This window comes from Austrofundulus limnaeus, unplaced genomic scaffold, assembly GCF_001266775.1.
Source record: "Austrofundulus limnaeus strain Quisiro unplaced genomic scaffold, Austrofundulus_limnaeus-1.0 Scaffold464, whole genome shotgun sequence".
Classification (NCBI taxonomy): Eukaryota; Metazoa; Chordata; class Actinopteri; order Cyprinodontiformes; family Rivulidae; genus Austrofundulus; species Austrofundulus limnaeus.
The window spans coordinates 250,731-265,784 of NW_013952866.1; the positions used below are offsets into that span (position 1 = coordinate 250,731).

The following is a 15,054-nucleotide window of genomic DNA, read 5'->3' on the forward strand; positions in this document are numbered from 1 at the left end:
AATAACAACTGAAGGTGACATAGATACTTTATTATGATATAGTATTTAAATATATTACTGAGAAACATAATATTGCCCCTTTAAATCAGTGGGTACCAACATTTGGGGGGTTGGAGCTTCTGTTAATGTACTGTTTATATATGTCAGTTCTTCTTTCTTTCCCAGATAAAAGTTTCTATTTGTTCACTTTGTTGTTTTATTTTGAAAAAGGGATAAAGGTTTAATGTGTCTTTGGTCAAGTTGGGTTGTTGGATTGACTCCCTCCATTCTACTAGGGGGCTCTATAGGTTGTTTATGTTTATTCTGAAGGACTTTTTGTGGAACCAGAATTGACTTTGTTTCCAATAAAAGAAGCAAACATTAAAAAGAAAAAACTCATATATTTACAGTTAAATACGTTACCCAACGTGGTAAGCTGTTTGTTATTGTAACATTAAGCATTTATGTAACTGGAGATTAATTTTTGTGTCGTAAATTAAAGAGAAAATGTGTTTTTCCTGCTTGAGTGTTCTGGAGAGATTAGCATTATGCTAGCATTTTTCTATGGACTTTAAACTGTATGTTAGCAGCTAATTAGCCCGACGCTAATGCTCGTTTCTTACCCAATTTGAATTAAAATCGATATGTTCTATAATCCAATGTTTTAAAGGAGTAAATTAAGTGTGCTTTACTTTCAGCTTCACAGCTTTAGTTGTGATTTATTTATTTAATTTCGTATGAAGGTCAAATTAACTTTTTATAAATTTGTGTTTTTGARTGTTTATAGAGTTTAATCTTTATAACGGTTTTGTGCAAACACTGATTTATATATATATATATATATAGTTTTGAACTGAATTGAATTTCTAGAGATTTACTTGTGCAGAATTATTGTGACGCTCTTGCAGGAAGTGTCCCAGGCTGCGCAGGAAGTGCTACTGTTAGCTACCGCTGCCATTATTAGCACTCGCAGWTATTTGYTCTTTGGTTCGTTAGCGACATCGTCGAAGGAAATRTGTGGATTTTTATAGACGAGCTGCTGRGTTTGTGGTTTTGTTGCATCACGACCCGGTTAGGTCCAAGCTTCAGCTGTTTGTGATCAACTCARTGACAGATCATCACCCTTCCACCACCGTGCCTGACAGCTGTTTRTGCTGATGTGTCGTGGTTGTTTTGCTGTGCATTATGGGTAACTGTACTCTGTGCTGGTTTTGCTGCAGGCCGGAGGTGATGAGCGAGAGCATCTGCCGCTGCTTCACTTCTTTAAGAGGACAACAGCTTTTCCTGCTTTCTGAACGTTGTTTGTGTTATGGAAACAATCGATGTCTGTTAAAAGATTCTCGGTTCTTTCGGCTGCTGGTTTCTGTTGCGTCTCAAATCCACGAACCAGAAGGAAGCGGATCCGGCCCGACCGGTCAGGGGAGTTTTAGAACCCGTCTGTGTTCATTCCAGGTTTCTGACCGGCTCTGTTGTGGTTCTGTTTCTCAGCGACAGGACCAGCTGACGCCACTCCCTCACCCCCAGAGGGATCGTTGAAATGGTTCCTCTCGGATGCAGCTCAGTGGCTTAATGGGATTAAAACTCAGAATTTATGTTTTCTTTTAATCCTTTTCTAAATCAAAGTGCTGACTCGGTGGCTCTGGTGTTTGTCTCATGATGTGAAAATATTCACCCCTTTTGTGTTTTCTGCTCTGTTGGAATTTAAGCAGGTTTTCAAACCACTSAATGGTTTTACCAATGGTTTTTATGATTGAGTGTTCACCTACGATCCGATCCAGTTCAAGATGGCGGATCGACATTAAAGTGTCTTTGACATCAAATTTTTCTGAAAAATAAGGATGCACTTTTGGAAAGATAATGATAACATATTGCAGATGCAATTCCACACCACTGAGATGAACAGTTGTTAAGATATTTACATGTGAAGTAACAGGAAGTGATGTCAAAGGGGAATGCCTGCATGTGAACAGAGCATTGCTACAMACGGCTAACAACACAGACARYAGGGGATTTTCTGTTTCTTTAGATAATTTTAGTCTCTATAAGAGAGTCAGAGTTTAAAAAATATTGTTTTTATAAACAAAGACCAGGGAGTTTTCTTTTTTAAAGAGTTCCCCTTTGATGTCACTTCCTGTTTCACTTTAGCTGAGCCAAGTTCAAAGGAAAATATGACAAAATTTGATAAATTATGTTTTAGGCCAATTTTCCTAAATATAAAGAGATGTTTTCTTTGACTTTTTGTATTTGAAGGATAGGCATGTCACAGGTACTTTAATCAACACTCAGTTCAGTCAGATTTACATTTATTGGCCTGAGATTTGGAGTGGTGGTAGCTGAGACGTCYCTTTGTGTCTCCAGTGGGATCTGGTGTGCGGTCGGTACTGGTTGGTCCCGGTGGAGGAGGTGTGTTTCATCCTGGGTGTCCTGATTGGCTGCCTCTGTTTGGGCTTCGCGGCTGACAGGTAAAGTTTTGACCTCGGCTCGTCAGTTTAACCTGATCCAGGTTTCAAAAAGCTGAACAGATTTAGAATTTACAGCTCATTTTGTAGCTTCTTGGTACATGTTAGCTTCTAGTTATCATTTTTCTACTTTTACCCACCGCTATTTTTAGCTTTTAGTTACCTTTTAGATCTTAGTTAGCCTTTTGTTTTTTCAGCTAGCATTTAGCTAGTCTTACAGTACATTTAGCTTTTAGCTAGCCTTTAGTTTGTTCAGCCTTTAGTTAGGGTTCTTGAGCTTTCATAATACGTTTAGCCTTTCCCAGGTTTCCTGCTCCTTTTAGTTACCCTTTTGCTTTATTTAGACTTTAGCTTGGCTTTTGCTACATTTAGCTTTAGTTAGCCTTTTAATACTTTTAGCCTTTCTCATGTCTTGCTAGTCTTTTGCTAGGGTCCTGCAGCTTACAGCTAGCCTTTTCCTACGTGCAGGTTTTAGCTAGCCTTTTGCTACGTGTAGGTTTTAGCTAGCCTGTTGCTACATTTAGCAGTTACCTAGCCTTTTGATACTTTTTGCTATTCTCTGTGGGATTAATTGTCAAATTAATCGTTTTCGGCTAAATACCACAGTTAATCGTGATTAATTTTTTTGCCAATATTGCCCAACCCTACTTTAGCAGATATTAAACGATCTTTCAGCTGTTTTTATTTCATAGCTAAAGTTCTACCTGCTCCATCTCTTCTGTGTCTCTGCAGGCTGGGCAGGTCCAAGACCCTGCTGACCTCTCTGACCCTGTCGGTCGTCTTYGGGGTTCTGGTGTGCGTGTCTCCGTACCCGTCCATCTTCATCGTCATGCGTTTCTGCCTGGCTGCTGCCAGTGCAGGAGTCTACCTGACTCTCTACATCATGCGTGAGTGTTTCTGTGTAGCGTAGTGCTAACAGGTGGAGGTAAACATGTAGCGTAATGTTAACAGGTGAGGTAAACATGTGTAGCATAGTGCTAACAGGTGACGTCAACATGTAGCATAGTGCTAACAGGTGAGGTCAACATGTAGCATAGTGCTAACATGTGAGTTCAACATGTAGCATAGTGCTAACAGGTGAGTTCAACATGTAGCATACTGCTATCAGGTGAGGTCAACATGTAGTATAGTGCTAACAGGTGAGGTCAACATGTAGCATAGTTCTAACAGGTGAGGTCAACATGTAGCATAGTGCTAACAGATGAAGGTAAATGTGTAGCGTAATGCTAACAGGTGGTGGTAAACATTTAGCATAGTGCTAACAGGTGAGGTCAACATGTAGCATAGTGCTAACAGATGCAGATAAATGTGTAGCATAGTGCTAACAGGCGAAGTAAACATGTAGCRTAATGCTAACAGGTGAGGTAAATGTGTAGCGTAGTGCTAAGAGGTGAGATAAATGTGTAGCATAGTGCTAAAAGGTGGTGGTAAACGTGTAGCTTAGTGCTAACAGGTGAGGTAAACATGTAGTGTAACACTAACAGGTGGAGGTAAACATGTAGCATAGTGCTAACAGGTGAGGTAAATGTGTAGCGTAGTGCTAAGAGGTGAGATAAATGTGTAGCATAGTGCTAAAAGGTGGTGGTAAACATGTAGCATAGTGCTAACAGGTGAGGTAACATGTAGTATAGCGCTAACAGGTGGCGGTAAACATGTAGTATAGTGCTAACAGGTGGCGGTAAACATGTAGCGTAGTGCTAACAGGTGAGTTAAACATGTAGCGTAGTGCTAACAGGTGAGGTAAACGTGTAGCATAGTGCTAACAGGTGAGGTAAATGTGTAGCATAGTGCTAACAGGTGAGATAAATGTGTAGCATAGTGCTAAAAGGTGGTGGTAAACATGTAGCATAGTGCTAACGGGTGAGGTAAACATGTAGTGTAACACTAACAGGTGGAGGTAAACATATAGCATAGTGCTAACAGGTGAGGTAAACATGTAGTAAAGCAATAACAGGTGGCGGTAAACATGTAGCATAGTGCTAACCGTGAGGTAAACATGTAGTGTAACACTAACAGGTGGAGGTAAACATGTAGCATAGTGCTAACAGGTGAGGTAAACATGTAGCATAGTGCTAACAGGTGGCGGTAAACATGTAGCGTAGTGCTAACAGGTGAGGTAAACATGTAGCTTAGTGCTAACAGGTGAGGTAAACATGTAGCATAGTGCTAACAGGTGAGGTAAACATGTAGCATAATGCTAACAGGTGTGGTAAACATGTAGCATAGTGCTAACAAGTGAGGTAAATGTGTAGCGTAGTGCTAACAGGTGAGGTAAATGTGTAGCATAGTGCTAACAGGTGGCGGTAAACGTAGCATAGTGCTAACAGGTGAGGTAAACATGTAGTGTAACACTAACAGGTGGAGGTAAACATGTAGCATAGTGCTAACAGGTGGCGGTAAACATGTAGTTTAGTACTAACAGGTGAGGTAAACATGTAGCATAGTGCTAACAGGTGAGGTAAACGTGACTAAAGCAGAACTTCCTGTTGGACCTGGCAGGTCTGGAGCTCTGTGAGCCGTCTCTCAGGCTGGTGGTGACCATGCTGGCCGGGCTGATGACCGTGGCTGGAGAGCTGCTGCTGCTGGCCGTGGCCCTCGGCTGTCAGTCCTGGAGGGGTCTGCTGGGGGCCGGAGCCACTCCTTTAGCTCTGTTCCTCAGCTACGGGTACAAAATGCCTCTTTGTTTGTGTTTAGTGTCGGAGTTTTTAAATAATATTAAATAATCTGTGACCTGCAGCTTCCAGGTGTTTGACCCTTTATTTCCTCACTTGCAGCGTTCCAGGTGTGTTTCCTGAATCTCCTCGCTGGCTCCTCCTGTCGGAGCGGTCTGTGGACACAAGCGCGTTCAGCGAGAGAAGAAACTCCAGCAGAGACGTGAGAGACGACGAGAGCTTCACAGGTGTGTTCCCAGAGAACAGGTGTGTTCCCAGAGAACAGGTGTGTTCCCAGAGAACAGATGTGTTCACAGAGAACAGGTGTGTTCACAGAGAACAGGTGTGTTCCCAGAGAACAGGTGTGTTCCCAGAGAACAGGTGTGTTCCCAGAGAACAGGTGTGCTCACAGAGAACAGGTGTGTTCACAGAGAAAAGCTGCTCTGAGGCTAAACTAAAAAACAAAGAATGAAATCCTGCTGCAGCTGTAGAAACTTTGTTTACATGTAAACATGTGTGTTTGGGTGTGAGGAGTTCCCACCACAAACAACCCGACTCACTTTAATCCAGATGTTTTGTCAACAAAYAAACTGCAGACAAAATTACCTTCAGAGCTCAAAATCAAGAAAGTTTGATTTAGATTTTAAAGATTTCAACAGTTTTTCATTCATTTCAATGGAAAAAGTCTCAAACTTACAGCAGCTGAAATTAGCTGAACAGATAAGTTTAAATTAGCTAAATACAAGCTAAATGATTTATGAAGCTAAAACTAGCTAATCAGTAACTAAAATCTAAAAATTAGCTAAGCAGCTTTCCAGTAACTCTGAAAAAACCGAGGGTAAAAGCTAAACTTAGTTAACAGTTAAAACTAAAATGTAGTTAAATAATAAAAGCTACTATAAGCTATATTGCTGAAAATAAAGCAAAGTGAAGAAAAGATTAAAAAAAGCTAAAACAAGCAAAACAATTTCTAAAAGCTAAAAGCTAGAATTGGCTAAGCAGCTTGCAGTTAACCTAGTTAAGCAAAAAATAAAAGCTAAAATGAGTTAAACAGCTAAAATTAAACCTAGATTAATGCAATTTAAAAGTTAAACTTAGCTAAACAGCTAAAAGTTAAAATGGACTTAAATGATAAAAGCTAAAATTAGCTAAATTGTTAAATGCTAAAGCTAGGTTAACAAAATATGAAGGTTATAGGACAACCCTCTCAAAACAGTAGCTAAAAGCTAGAATTGGCTAAGCAGCTTACAGTTAACCTAGTTAAGCAAAAAATAAAMGCTAAAATGAGCTAAACAGCTAAAATTAAACCTAGCTGAATCTAAAATAAAAGTTAAACTTAGCTAAACAGCTAAAAGTTAAAATGGACTTAAATGATAAATGCTAAAATGAGCTAAAATGTTAAATGCTAAAGCTAGGTTAAAATATGAAGGTTATAAACTAAACATCTCAAAATAGTAGCTAAAAGCTAAATGTAGTTAAACTGCTAAAACTTAAAGCTAAGTAAACAAAATAAACTTCCAAATTAACAAAACAGAAGCTAAAAGCTTGAAGCCTAACATTGCTAAAAGTGACAATTAGCCAAACAGCTAAAAGTTAAACTTGGGTAAAGAAATGATAAAAGCTAAAATTAGCAAAACAAACGGTAAAACTTCAAGAACAGTAACTGAAAGCTAAAAGTAGCTAAAAAGCTAAAAGTTAAAACTGTTACCAAGGTCAGAAGTTGAAATTAGCCAAACAAAACATAAACCTGTTTAAAACAATGATTAATAGCTAAACAGACATGAAAGTAGCTAAAAGCAAAAATTAAAAAAGGAAGAATAAAATAGATTCTAAAGAGACAAACTTTGTAAAGAATACAAAGTAGTTATTTATATTGAAATATATTTTGCAAAAGGTAAACTTAGCTAATAAGCTAAGAGTTAAAGTGAGCAGGGCAAAGCTAAAAGCAGCAGAACAGCAGCTAAAAGCTAAAGTGTTTTGTCTCTTGTTTCCTGCAGAGCTGGACTCGGAGCCGGCCCCCTCCTCGCGCCCCCACCTGTCCTTCCCTGAGCTCTTCCACAGCAGGAACATCTGGAAGAACCTGTGCGTGCTCGGCTTCACCTCGTAAGTCCCGAGCCGCCGCCGCGTCTCACTTCCTGTCGCCCTCGCTCAGCTTCCTGTCTCTCCTCAGCTTCATTTCCCACGGCATCAGCCACTGCTACAGCTCCTTCCGAGGGGACGTCCGAGGCTCCGCCCCCAGCTTCTACTGGACGTACCTGCTGTCTGTGTGCGCGGGGGGCGGAGCCTGGCTGCTGCTCTGGGCCGTGGTGGACAGGTGCGGACGCCGTGGCATCCTGCTGCTGTCCATGACGATGACGGGCCTGGCGTCTCTGATCCTCCTGGGCCTCATGGAGTGTAAGCAGGTTTAATGTTTTTAAATTCTCAAAGTTTACTAGAGGAATGGCATGAATGCTAGTGAGCTGAAAACTTTAGCTGAAAGTTAAAGTTTAATACAAGTTCATTTGAAGCTTGAAAAGCTCAAATTAGCAGAAAGAAGCTAAAATTAGCTTAAACTAAAGGTAGCACACACAAGTTAAAATTAGTTTACAGAAGTGAAAGTGGTGTAACGAAAGCTAAATAAGCAGGCAAAAAGAATGAAACTACAAAGAAGTCGCTAATTGTAGCTAAAACAGCCGAAATATGCATCAGTATGGCTAAAATGTAGCCGAAAATGCTGAATTTAGGTTAAATAAGCAGAAGGAGCACGTTTGCAGAACTTAGCAGAAAGAAGCTAAAATGGCCCCCAAAATGTGAATGTAGCTTAAAAAACAAATTTAGCTAATAACAGCTGAACAGTAGCTAAAACGTTACTAAACAGCTGAAAAAAGCAGAGAGCAGCTGAAAGAAGCAAAGGATGCTCAAATTAGAAAAGAGGAGCCGGAAGCACAAAAAAGTACAATCTAGCAGAAGAATAGTAGAAAGGAGGAGAATTTTAGCAAGAATTAGCAGGGAAAAAAGCTAAAATTAGCTTAATAAGAAACTAAAGGTAGAAGACAGAAGATAAAATTAGTTTTCAGATGATGAAAGTGGTGTAAAAAAGTTAAATAAGCAGGCAARAAGAATGAAAGTACAATGAAGTTGCTAATTGTAGCTAAAACAGCCGAAATGTGCATCAGTATGGCTAAAATGTAGCTGAAAGTGCTGATTTTAGCCTAAAGAAGTAGGAGCACGTTTGCAGAACTTTGCAGAAAGAAGCTAAAATGGCCCCCAAAATGTGAATGTAGCTTAAAAAACAATTTTAGCTAATAACAGCTGAACAGTAGCTAAAACTGCTGCAAACAGCTGAAATAAGCAGMGAGCAGCCGAAATAAGCAATGGATGCTCAAATTAGCAAAGAGAAGCTGGAAGCACAAAAATGTACAATCWAGCAGAAGAATAGCAGAAAGGAGGAGAATTTTAGCAAGAACTAACAGAAAAAAGCTAAAGTTAGCAATAACAGAAGCTAAATATAGCACAAGGAAGTTAAAAAGAGCTGAACCAGAACAAAATGTGCAAAGATTTATAAACATTTTGAAGGGTTTTAAAGGGCTCTATTCATTATTAATAGGGAAAAATGTGGCCGAAAAAGTGAAATAGCTAAAAAAGTAAAAATGACTGAAATACCTAAARTCATAGCTGGAATGTCCTGAAGTAGCTGAACATTTTGATATATGAATTATTCACTCAGTCAYCTGCTGAGTTGAAAATGAATGGAAAGTCTGACCTCCTGGTTTTTGCACCACCAGCTCTYGGTCTCTGTCTCCCCCTGGTGGCGGAGTGACGTCATGACAGCCTGGTTAGATCTGAAGCTGCAGGCGGATAAAAACACACGCCGTGTTGATTTTTGCTCCTCTTCCTGTTAGATCTCAGCGAGGCGGCCATCACGGTGTTCTCGGTACTCGGGCTCTTCTCCTCCCAGGCCACGGCGTCGCTCTGCATCCTCTTCACGGCGGAGGTCATGCCCACCRTCATCAGGTAACAGGAGCAGCTGACGCCAGCACGGCTCAGGTTTTTATTTAACGCTGCTGAAAACGTCGTTTCTCCCCACACCCCGCAGGGGCAGCGGCGTCGGCGCCGTGCTCGCCCTGGGCTGCGTGGGCCGCCTCAGCTCCCCCATCATGGACCTGCGGAACCACTACGGCTACTTCCTGCACCACGTCATCTACTCCTCGCTGGCCCTGCTGGCCGTGCTCTCCATCCTGCTGCTGCCCGAGAGCAAGAGGAAGCCGCTGCCGCAGACGCTGGCCGACGGCGAGCAGTACCGCCGCCCGCCGCTGGGCCGCAGGAGGAGGGACAACGTGCCGCTGCTGGCCACGCCCAACCCAGAGACCTGAAGGAGCGGGAGGAGAGCGACACAGAGACTAGAAGGGTTAAAGGGCTGCTAACCTGCTGAACATATCATCCTCTCATCATTCCAGGCGGCGCCGCCTCCGACCTCACATCCTGCCGCTCTGTTCAGGTGTCGACACGAACACCTGAAACCTCCACCTTCCTGTTACACACCAGCACACACACACACACACAGCGCTGCACGCCTCCCTCCATCCTCCACGCTGCTCGAACACTACTTCCTGTTTGTTTGATTTACCTGAGCTCGTCCACTCACCTGTCCTAACGTGGTGTAAATACTCTGTTTGGAGCCGACCCTCGCAGCACGCTATGCAGCTGGAAATGAGCACTTTCAGTTATACGTTGGTTTTTTTTTTTTTTAAATAATAAATTTGTCCAAACTCTAAAAATGTAAAAATCATGAAGTCATGAGACGTTGACCCTCTGTGAACTCCTGAGGTTTTATGAGTCAGGACTRATTTAAAACCCTCTGATTTTTATTTCTCATAGTTCAGATTTAACCTGAAGTGTAGAAAGAAAMACCCAACAGATGCTCGTCTGTGGGAACGCCTCCAGAAACGCTACAGGTGTGTTTTAGCACAGCGACAGGAGGGGAAGACATCAGCCATGACCTCAGAGGAGCGTCTGTCAGGGAGARGTCAGGGAGAGGTCAAAGGTCACCTGTCAGGGAGAGGTCAAAGGTCACCAGTCAGGGAGAGGTMAAAGGTCACCTGTCAGGGAGAGGTCAAAGGTTGTTATACAGAGAATAATTTATCACAAGAGGAAAACTTTTAAAGTTCCTGTGACATTTYTATCCTTCAAATACAAAARGTCAAAGAAAGCATCTTTATACTTAAGAAAATTGGCATAGTACACATGATTTTACCCACTTTGTCCCATAATTGGCCTATTTTCTTTTAAATTTGGTTCTGCCAAAGTGAAACAGGAAGTGACATCAAAGGGGAACTCTTTAATAAAATAAACTCTCTGGTCTGTGTTTATTAAAACTAAATTATTTAAACTTTAACTCTTCTTCGTCTCTCTTTGATAGTAACTAAAATAATCTAAAGAAACATCAGATTCTCCTCTACAGTCTGTTGTTTTTGTAACAACGCTCTGTTTACATGCAGACATTCCCCTCTGACATCACTTCCTGTTTCTTCACATGTAAATATCTCAACAACTGTTCATCTCAGCGACGTGAAATTTGTTTTGCAGTATGTTATAAATGTTGTCTTTCCAAAAACACGTTCATGTTTATTACAAAAATTTGATGTCACAGGCACTTTAAAACAGCTGATCGTTTTAGCAACAGTTTGGCTAATTTGGGCTTTTAGCTGCAGTTTTGCCCATTTAAGCGTATTGCTATGGTGTAGCAAATTTGAGCTTTTAGCTACTCCCTTTGTTCACTTATGTTTGTAGCATCATTCATGTTAATTTAAGCTGTTTGTTATTGTTTTGCTAGTTTTAGCAAATGTGGCTAGTTTGAAGTTTTAGCTGCAGTTTTGCTGATTTGAGCTTTTAGCTACTGTTTTGTTAACTTTTGCTTGTTGCATCTGTTCAGCTAGTTTTAGCTGTGTGCCACTCTTCTGCTAATTTTAGCCAGTTTGGCTAATTTTGTCTAATTGTTGTGGTTTTTTTTTCTCATTTTAAGTTTGCTATATTTTAGCAAATTTGGGGTTTTAGCTACTGTTTTGACTTTTGCTCGTAGTAAAAATTCTGCTAATTTTAGCTGTTTTCTACTGTTCTGCCAAGTTTAGCAAGTAAATTTTAGTTATTAGTTGCAGTTTTTCTCATTTAGACATTTTGCTGTGGTTTTGCAAATTTGAGCTTCTAGCTGTTTTGTTAATGTTTGCTTTTAGCTTCTGTTTTGTCAAATTTAGCAACAGCTAAGCTAATGCTTTCTTTTAGATGCAGTTTTACCTTTTAGCTACTGTTTTGCTAATTTTAGCAAGTTTGGATAATTATAGCATTTAGCTGCAGGTTTGCCTATTTAAGCTTTTTGCTGCCCCTTTTAGCTACTCTTTTGTTCATTATTGCTTGTAGCATCAGTTTTTCTAATTTTAGCCTTTAGCTACTACTCAAAACATTTTTGCAAAATCTAAATTTGAGTTATGGTTTTACTGATTTTAGCTGTTGCTATAGTTTTGCTAATTAAACCTGTAGCTGTGGTTTAAGCTTATCTAATTGCAGCTTTTAATTAATTTTTTTGACATTCTGGTTTTATTTTTGTCCTGAAACATGAAATACCTGACAGAGGGTGACATTTATTGTTTTCATGACTGATTTTAATAATATTTAAATAAAAAATCTGGCCCGGAGCCAGAAATATTTATATGTTTTTGTTTGAAACAATCTGATGTCATCAGGTAAACATTCCTGTCTGCATGTTTTTGAGGCGCAGTGAAGGGCTCGTTTAGTTTTTATTTTCTCTGTGTTTTTTTTAAACTAACTTAATGTAATACCTCTTTATGTCTCGGCTGTTAGATCACCAACAAGCTGCAGCTGAATCAGCTAAAAAATCGGCCACTTTTGTTGGAGCTAACGAGGCTCGTGTTTCTCCTGAATGTTTTTAACGACGCCAGAGAACKGCCCGATGAGGGAGCAGAGCCAAATTAACTTCAATATTCTTCCACAAAGACACATTTTTTATTCTTAATAATGTTTTTGTTTAGTTTCATGAAACTGTAAATACGTATGAGTGGATATTTGACTTTCTTTGTTGTGAAACCTTAAAAAGGAAGCATGGAGGTCGACAATTTTCTCCGMTGAGCTTTTATTTTGTTGCACTTTAGTCTGTTAAACTTTATCACTGAATAACCTGATATAATGTCTGACAGCACTGATGATTCATGTGATGCAGTTAATCTCTAAGCCTGTTTTCATGTCAATTAAACCAGTTCAAACAAACAGGAAGTCACGCTTACTGTCTCTGAAGACTGACTGATATAAGCTTAAAAGTTTCACGGTCGAGATTTGACCAAAAGAAAATAAAACATTAAGTGATAATTCAGATTCAAGGAGTGCTAGGCCTTTATTTTTTTATTGTATTTAATATTTACTAAATTTATGTATAATCTCACCAATTGTTCTCAAATGTCTTAATATTAACTAACAGTTTTCCACCAGTTACGTATTGAACTGATTCACCAAAATAAAACAATTTGAAGTGTTTCCTGCYAACTTACAGCTTCAGCTTTTATCAGATTTAATCTAAACAAAAAAGCCACAACAATGGAAGCTGTGGTTCATGTTTCTGATGAAAAACATGGCGGCTCAGATAAGGAACATGTCAGAAAGTGAAAACAGCCATCAGTGGGACCAAAGTATGGAGCTACATTAGTGCCATAAAGTTTATTAAAAAATAAAAACTGGAAAAAAGTTAAAAACTCCTGTTGGATGCAAAGATTTATTTTATTTTTTAGTTTCAAACTTCTGTTCCTGTTTTGGCGTGGGGGCGGAGCCTCAGAGGACAAGGGTTTTGTAATCATTGACAGCTGGTTGTCAATGTCGTATTATTTCCTCATAAATTTGTGTCTTGTCGACAAAAGCAGTTTATATCAGTTAAGCATTTTTTAAAGCTAATCACAAAAATAGAAAATCTGATTTTTTTAGACATTTTCAGTTCCAACGGTTCCTGAACGCAACAGCTGTGAATATTTTGTCCAGCTGCTTTGAAAAACAGGGAAAAAAGTTTGAAACTGAATAATAAAAAAACAAGAATTTGAAAAGTTTATTTTTTCCCCTCAGTTTCAAATATTGTTTTACAAATTCAAAATTGTTTTTCAGTTTCGAATCTTTTTCAATTTCAACTTTTTTAGTTTTAACCCTTTTTTTTTCAAATTCAATTTTTTTTTTCAGATTCAAATTTTGTTAACGGGCAGAACACAGAACACCTGTGTTCTGCATTTACTTTTGTTTCACTTTAAAACGTCCTGCACGGCTTTTACGGTAATGTCAAAATGGTCGTCTAGACCCGCCTCTTTTGATTGACACCTCATTTGACCAACCGAGTTCATCTACAGAGCCCAAAATGTGTGACAAAGCTCCTCATGTCCCGCCCACAGCACATGTGCTGGATTGACTGTAGAATCGGCCAATCAGCTCTGAGCTTCATTCTCACCTCACAGCTGTAGCCAATCACCTTACCTTTTATTTGAAAAATAGTTTTGGGGGGTGGGAAACAAGATTTGTGATGTGTTATCCACTTTCTCCCCCTAGTGGTGAGAACGGACATAGAAAACATGGGTTTTAAAGCAGTTTTTGGACAGTTAGCTGACTAAACAGGCTGTTAAAGAGGAAATATATTTTTTATGAAGTCATCTGAGAGCTTCAAGACAAGGAAGAGGGATTTTTGATGCCAGGAAAAGTGCTAAAAGGAACGTACGTACCACTTCCTGTCGCCATTTTGAATCGTTTTTCGTCAGTAATTGAGGACAAATATGCCTCAAAGTAAGTAGAAAACATATATTTTTTTTGCTGCAGGTGTTTTTTTAAGCTGTATGGAATGTTTATGCTTTGAAAAATGTAGGGATATATTTGTTTTTTGTTGTGTTTTGGCTGTTTGTTGGTGGAGATTTGCTGATATTAATGTAGCTGAATATTTTATTTTGTATTTTAATCATGCCGCGGGTAAATATGGATGATAGAATGTGATTTGTGTGTTTTTTATCTTTCACATGAGCTGTCAGTGTGCTCTGTGTTGAAGCATTTAGAAATTAATGTTTAGATAAAAGTGTCCAGTTTGGACATATGTTGGATATATTAATCAATGGGACATGCTGAATTGTATATTAAGTCTCAAATATTCATTTTCATGCTGTTACCAAATTTGAACTGGTAATAGTTGGGAATCTATATTTTAGTCTAATATATTGTTTCCTCCTTTAATGTTTTGTGAGATTTTAAAATAAAAATTTAGGGAGAAAAAAATATTGATTTTTATGTAACTTCAATAACTAAATACTAGTTACAGTCACAAAAAATATGACTGCTGAAGTTAAAAAATCAGATTATTARCTTTAAAAAGAGATCCAAGTTTGTGAATTAAAGCACGTGTCAAACTGTGGCCCTCCAGGAGGGCTATTTATTTGGATAGCACAGAATTAATGTCTGAAAATAAGCTGCTTTAAAGTCAGCAGCAACCATAAATTAATCTGCCTTAATGCAGCTAGAAACTCATCAGTGATAAAAACTTTATTATTGGTTTTACTTTTAATAATATTTCTGTATTTATTTCAGATTTAGTCAGTCATACACTTGGTTCTTATCAGTGTTTAAAAGAGGACGAGTTAAAACTCTGTTTAGTCAAAGTTAAACAGGAAWCATCAAAGTTAACTACAGCTGGCCCTTCGAGGGCCACCACAACGCTCATGTGGCCCTCGGTGAAAACGAGTTCGACACCCCTGAGGGTTCAAGAGCAGCACTTCATTTAATTTGTGTTTGTTTTTTGAGGGGTTTTATGGAATGTTAGGCCTGCATGTTAACTGGTTTATGTCACAAAATTGATTCCATACTAATCCTTCCTTTTATCTTTATTTTTCAGTTTTAATCTTGTTTTTCCATTTCAAATAATTTTTCTACCAAACTTTATGCTCCCAATTTGGCTTCATAAGTTT

The 15,054-nt window shown here is 39.0% G+C and overlaps 2 protein-coding genes across 2 annotated transcripts in view; both read left to right on the forward strand.

Moving 5' to 3' along the window:
• slc22a17 (solute carrier family 22 member 17) overlaps positions 1-10,303 on the forward strand; it is a gene marked incomplete at its 5' end in the record, with an annotated part of 11,620 nt that extends 1,317 nt beyond the window's left edge. Inside the window, 8 exon segments of the mRNA XM_014025265.1 lie at positions 2,338-2,441; positions 3,171-3,325; positions 4,938-5,103; positions 5,213-5,337; positions 7,087-7,192; positions 7,260-7,483; positions 8,971-9,082; positions 9,165-10,303. Coding sequence (XP_013880719.1) covers positions 2,338-2,441; positions 3,171-3,325; positions 4,938-5,103; positions 5,213-5,337; positions 7,087-7,192; positions 7,260-7,483; positions 8,971-9,082; positions 9,165-9,441 — 1,269 coding nt within the window. The 3' untranslated portion in view covers positions 9,442-10,303.
• A 2,991-nt stretch (positions 10,304-13,294) lies between these two features.
• LOC106529768 (receptor activity-modifying protein 3) overlaps positions 13,295-15,054 on the forward strand; it is a 59,194-nt gene continuing 57,434 nt past the window's right edge. Inside the window, exon 1 of the mRNA XM_014025271.1 lies at positions 13,295-13,819. The gene's annotated coding sequence lies outside the window, so the exon portion shown is untranslated. The remainder of the gene's footprint in view (positions 13,820-15,054) is intronic.